General features: G+C 24.4%; 2 protein-coding genes across 2 annotated transcripts in view; both read left to right on the forward strand.

The window, feature by feature from the left end:
- Window positions 1–1304: 1304 nt before the first annotated feature.
- Phum_PHUM430010 (major royal jelly protein 4 precursor, putative) lies at window positions 1305–3706 on the forward strand (the record flags this gene model as incomplete). The annotated part of the gene is made up of 7 exons (XM_002429310.1): window positions 1305–1312; window positions 1359–1638; window positions 1733–1953; window positions 2031–2229; window positions 2298–2596; window positions 2692–2857; window positions 3683–3706. 7 exons carry the CDS (start codon window positions 1305–1307, stop codon window positions 3704–3706), a joined length of 1197 nt encoding a protein of 398 aa, XP_002429355.1.
- A 1076-nt stretch (window positions 3707–4782) lies between these two features.
- Window positions 4783–6426, forward strand: part of Phum_PHUM430020 (major royal jelly protein 4 precursor, putative) — a gene marked incomplete at both ends in the record, with an annotated part of 4374 nt that continues 2730 nt past the window's right edge. Inside the window, 2 exons of the mRNA XM_002429311.1 lie at window positions 4783–4793; window positions 4821–4981. Coding sequence (XP_002429356.1) covers window positions 4783–4793; window positions 4821–4981 — 172 coding nt within the window. The remainder of the gene's footprint in view (window positions 4794–4820; window positions 4982–6426) is intronic.

Consider the following 6426-nt stretch of genomic DNA (forward strand, 5'->3'; position numbering starts at 1 on the left):
CTTTTTCGTACGGCGTAAAACAAACAAACAACAACAACAATAACAATTACAAACGATAATAATAACAAACTAATGATAAATCCTACCATGAAAATGAAAGTAATATTATTATTGTAAAAAAAAATTGTCCTCAAATGAAATTTGACCTTGATAAGTAAATAAGGGCAACCAGGTACACACATATATATAAATCCAATGAGAAAACCTAAGCGAACCTTGATTGATTACACATATTATAAATTGTCATTACAAAAAAAAATGTGTTTGTTGTTGTATTTGTTGATTCCTGTGTGTGAGCCATTTTGCTCACTGATAATATTTCCATTCGATGTAAAATAATAATAATAATAATAGAAAATGGTACCTATTAAGTTTTTTTTTTAAACAAAAAAAAATCAAAGGTTTTAAATTCATAATAATTACGACGTCGTTTGATTATTATTATAACTACAACAAAGTAAAAAAAAAAAAACTACAAAAGTAGTCGTTATCGATACTAGTTGTAGGTTATTGTTTTTATCATGTTTTATAAATAAAATTGATGTGTAATTATCACGTGGTAATGATTCTGATAAATCAACACTACAATGATAATTATTATTATTATTTGACCCGTAATAAAAATACAAACTACAATTGTAGTGATGTCATTCATTGATGAAAGAATGCGTTTTTTATTTAATTACTAATCATAACCGTCGAGTTTAAATAAAAAAAAAAAAAAAAGTTATGAAATGGGTTTAATTACAATCGATTTGTAGTAATATAATATTACGTGGGAAGTTTTTCTTTTTTTTTTCTCGTATTGTTGTTGTTGTTGTTGTTTTAACATAATTTTAAGGTTAAATTCGGACACGTGGGGGGCGTTAAATCAAGGATTCGAAGGAAAGAAAGAAAAAAAATTTTTTTCTCTGTTTCTCATATCTTTCGTTCGTTCGTTTGTTCCCATTGAATTTATTATCATTATTATATATAAAATTTTTAAAAACGGATAAAATTGCGGTCTGACCTTTGCGTATTCGAAGAAAATGGGAAAATTTAATTAAATGAAAATTATTATTAATAATCGATCGAATGAAAAGTAATATAATTATTATTGTAAAATAATTAATTTCGAGTCACGTAATAAAATCGGGCAGACATATTGATAATAATGATATTGAAACAAAAAAAAAAAAAATAAACTCGGGAATTTCCGTTTGACTTTCTTTTTATTAATAAATAATTTTAGAGTTAAAAAAAAAAATTATAATTTCGCACATCCGCCATTATTGTTTTGTGTGGAATTTAAATGACAGGGGAAAATGGCGACGTTCGATCCTGGAGAATGGGATAAAATTTTTTTTTTTTGTTTTTAGGCTCATTCCAAGCTTTATCGGTTTGATATTTATTAGCGGGATAGCATTGACTTCATGCGAAATCGAAGTCGTACATCAGTGGAATTTGTTACCTTTTGAACTTCCGCACGATTATCCAATAAATGGCGGTTACATACCACAAAACATCGTATTTACCGGTACGGAAGTCGGATGGAGTAGAATATTTCTTGCCATACCAAGGTTACGTCTTGGAATTCCAGCAACTCTCGTTTCCATACCAAGAACTCAACCAGGTGTTACCACCTCTCCGGTTGTCAGCGTAATTATCATTTTCTCTTATAATTATTTTTCTTATTTAAAATTAAACAAACCGAACAAAATGAATGATATCATTTTTTTTTTTTTACGTTTAGGCTTATCCAAACTGGGATTTCCACAGTTCTTCCGGTAGAGGAGTTAATTGCAGTGGATTGATTTCCACGTACAGAATCAGAGCCGACAGATGTAACAGACTTTGGGTTTTGGACAGTGGCGTATCCAACAGTATCGATGACTTTACAACTGTTTGCCCGCCTAAAATATTGATTTTCGACATGAGTACCGATCAATTGGTAAAAAGTGTTACTTTCCCAAGGTACTTTCCCCCCTTTTCGACTGGTCTCATATGATATTATTTCCCTTGAAATTTTTAATTTAACGTTTTTGTTGTAGAGAAGTGATAAGACCAGCTTCTTTATTTACCAATTTGGTCATTGACGACTTGACCGGTTACGGATCCTGTGACGATGCTTTCGTTTACATATCAGACACTGCAGCTCCCGGTATTGTAGTTTACGATGCTAGAAAAGATGCTGCTTGGAGATTTTCTCATCCTTCCATGTATCCTAATCCAGATTATTCGACTTACACCGTTAGTATTATCATTATTAATTTTTTTATAAAATTTGTCGGAAATCACAACGAAAAAAATTTTTTTAGATTGCCGACGAATCTTTCACTCTCACCGACGGTATAATCGGATTGGCTTTATCTCCACCATCAGCAACAGCATCCAGAGTACTCTATTACCAACCTTTGGCCACCGATAGAATATTTTCCGTTCCTGTAAGCTTTTTGCAAGCCGGTCCCAGCACGGATGATGTACCTGTTCAAACGATCGGTAGAAAAAGTTCTCAAGGTGTCGGTCTTGCCGTTGATCCTCACGACGGATCAATTTATTTCAGTCCGATAGAACAAACAGCCGTCGCCAGTTGGCAACCAGGAACCAACAGAAACCAGTGGGTTTTCCTTTTCCTTTTTCTTCCTTATTAATAATAATAATTTTTTTTTAAACAAAGGATTCATTTTTTATTTTTCTCTCTCTTACCATTAGAGTTTTGGCCTACGATCCGGAAATACTTCAATTCGTAAGCGAATTATTAGTCGCTTACAGAGACAACGGAAATCTTTGGTTGCTTTCTACGAGATTTCAAAAATTTTTCAAAAGGACGGTTGATCCAAGAGAAATTAATTTGAGAATAATGAGACTCAACACTGCCGTTCCCTTTAATAATTTATTAACATTTAAAAAAAAATAATTTTTAACGGGATTAAAAAAAAAATAAGAAGAAAAAAAGAAAAAAATTAAAAAAAATTAGTCAAAACCGCGAACAGAAAAATAAAAAAAAAATTTAAAAAAAATTTTTTTTTTGCCATTAATTAATTAAACAAAATTAGTCTTTATTTAGATTTTAAGAAGAAAATTTTTTAAATATATTTTTTATTTGTAATTATAAAGACGAAAAAAATGTAACAATATTATAAATTAAACAAAAAAAAAAAACCAAAGGAAATTTTCTCTCTATGTGTGTATGATACGTTTATTAAAAAATAAAATTGTTGCAATTAAATTTTTTTATTTTTTACCGCGTTTTGTTTTTTTTTTTTTTTTCATTCATAAATTTTCAATAATTATTAAAAATTTATTAATAAATAATTACATGATTAATTAATTAAAAACATTTTAATAATAATATTTTGTAAAAAAATTTAAATTTTATTATCGATAATTTAAAAAAAAAAAAATTATAAATAAATTCGTGTAAACAATTTATTTGTTTATTAAGAAAAAAAAATTTTTTTTTTATTTTTATTATTACGTGTCGTTTTATCAAAACAAATATTACCACGTGTAATGATAATAATAATAATAATAATAATAATAATAATAATAATACGTTAAATAATAATGGGTTAAAACGTTGGAAAATTCAAGTTTCGTTCGTTAAATTTACTTTATTTTATTTTATTTTATTTTTTATCATTTTTATTTATTTAAAAATAACAAAAAAAACTGCTTAAATTAATAACAATAATCGATAAAGGATCGATCGATTATCGATGTTTAAATTTTGTTTATTTGAAGAGTTTTTCCCTTATTTTATATTTAAAAAAAAATTTTTTTTTTTCTTTATATTTTGAGTATTTTTCCTTTGCAATAATAATTTTCTTATTTTTCCCTTAACTAAACAAAATATTATTTTCATTAACGTTATCATTTATTATTATTATTATTATTATTATTATTATTATTATTATTATTATTAATAAAATTTTAAAAATATCGCTTTGAAACGTTTTTTAACTGCGCATTTACCTGTTTTTTTTTTTTTTTTTTTTTTTTTTTAAATTATCATAAAATTCAAATTACTAGATGATGAACCGTTAGGATGACAATTTTGAAATGACGTCATTATTTTATCTGACGTCAAATATTTTTAAATATGGGAAATTTCGCGTTAATAAGAAAAAACAAAACAAAAAGAAAACATAAATAAAACAAAGAAAACATATTTCTTGTTATTCGTTTCTTTGTTTAGATAAATTACAATCAAATTAAAATCCGAAGGAAACAATTGCCGCCATTTTGTTTTCCGTTTTTTTAAATTAAATCAAATTAAATTTTTTTAAAAACACTCTATGACTTTGTGTTAAATTTCAAGGTTATAAAAAAAAAATCGTTAAATTTTTGTTTTGATTTAAAAAAAAAAAAAGAAGACTTGAAATGACGGAAATGATCATTTTAAAAATCATTAAACCGTAAAAAAAAAAAATTAATTTAATTTTTTTTTAATTAAATAATTCGTACGAAAATTCGATAGAGAAAAAAAAGATTAATGATAATGATAATGATAATAATGATGATTTTAATATTTTTTTTTAGTCTTGAGCATGAATTTTAAAATTAAAAAAAAAAAAAAAAAAAAAAAAAAAAAAAACGTTAAAAGAATTGTGAAGACGATTGAATATTTTTAGTCGATCATCAGCTTTCGAACATGTTACGTAACTTGTTGTCGTTTTTATTATTATTATTATTATTATAACGAAACCTTTATATATTTTATCATTATTATTATTATTATTTTCTTATTATTATTTTAAATATTAATAATAAATAGGTTTTAAAAAAAAAAAAACGTTAATAATGTCGGTTTTGTTTTTTTTATTATGTTTTTTCATTAGCGGTTTAAAATTTTGTTGGGGAGATTTAGACGTTGTTTATCAATGGAAATCCGTGGATTTTGAATTTCCAAACGATGGAATAAGAGAAAATTATTTAAATACTGGAGAATACGTACCTGGAACTTATGCATTACCGCTTGACGTAGACGTTTGGTACAAAGGTAAATATTTATTTATTATTTATTACTAATTACTCTGATAAATTTTTATTTTTTTTAATGAAAATTTGAAATTTTTTAATGTAATTTTTTGTTTTAAATGACACTCAGGTACAAATAAAAATTACCTTATTAATTTTTTTTTTTATAAGGGGGGGTAAGGTAACAAAAAAAAGAAACGTAATAACGAAAGCGGAAGAAATTTTTTTTGCAATAATTTAATGGAGTCCCCTTGCCAAAAAAATTTTAATAATAAATTTATTCGTTTTAAATAAACTTTCCAATTTTTTTTTTCGTCTGCGACTTATTAAAACTCTTAACATTTTCTTTTTTTAGAAAAAAAAAGAAAAACACGATAATGTACGGCCTTGGACTTAGTTTTGTTGTCCGGCCAATATTATTAAATTAATTAATTATTTATTCAATTCGAAATATATTAACATTTTAATTTATTATTATTATTATTAATAATTTTTTTTTACATGTGTGCGACTCATTCGTTAAAAAAAAAAAAAAATTTACAAATTTTTATTTTACTTTTGTTTGTTCAATAAGAAAATATTTGCTACAGTTCAAATTAATTCATTTCAAAATGGCGTCTTGTGTTGTTTTTCTTTTAAATAAATGATTTAATGTGGTGATGAAATTTTTCTTATTATATTATTATTAATTTTTGCTATCGATAATAAACATTCAAGGTTTTGCTATTAAGAAAAATAGTTTTATATTTAAATAAATAAATAAATAAAAAATTAAATTAATAAAAAAAATCACTTTGTATCTTTTTTTCGTGTCTTTGTTATAGTAATAATGATGATGATTAAGGGATAATTTATTTAAGGACAAGAATTTATCCCTAAGGAATCGTGGATGAAAACCTGGAATAAATTCTGGAAAACATATAAAATTATATAAAAATGGTCAGAGATTCTTACTCCTGATGTTTTCAAAATAGGAAAAAAATAATTTTACATCCGACTCATTTTTTAAATGCCCCCCTCTTCTCCCCAAAAAAAAACGCGAGAAAAAAATTATGTATGCAACGGTTTGTGTTTAAATGTATAACCAAAAGCATAAATAAAATAAAATAAAATTAATAATAATAATAATCAAAATAAATATAATCAATGAATATAAATAACTTAAGTCAAATTTACAAAAAATAAGGAAATAATAATAATAATAATAATAATAATAATAATAATAATAATAATAATAATAATAAAATTTAATGGGATTGGAAAGCCGAGAAAACAAACGAGAATGAAAAACAAAATTTTTTTTTTTTCGTTTTCATAATTTTCCCGTGAATTTTCTTTTGCAAAAAAAAAAAAATTTTTTTAAATTATTCGATTCGCATCAATAAATTATTATTAATAATTATTTATTAATTAATTTAATAATAAAATTAATTAATGTAATGATTCCAAAGTTATGTTGTGAAAATT

This window comes from Pediculus humanus, genomic scaffold (assembly GCF_000006295.1).
Source record: "Pediculus humanus corporis 1103172108196 genomic scaffold, whole genome shotgun sequence".
NCBI lineage: Eukaryota > Metazoa > Arthropoda > Insecta > Psocodea > Pediculidae > Pediculus > Pediculus humanus.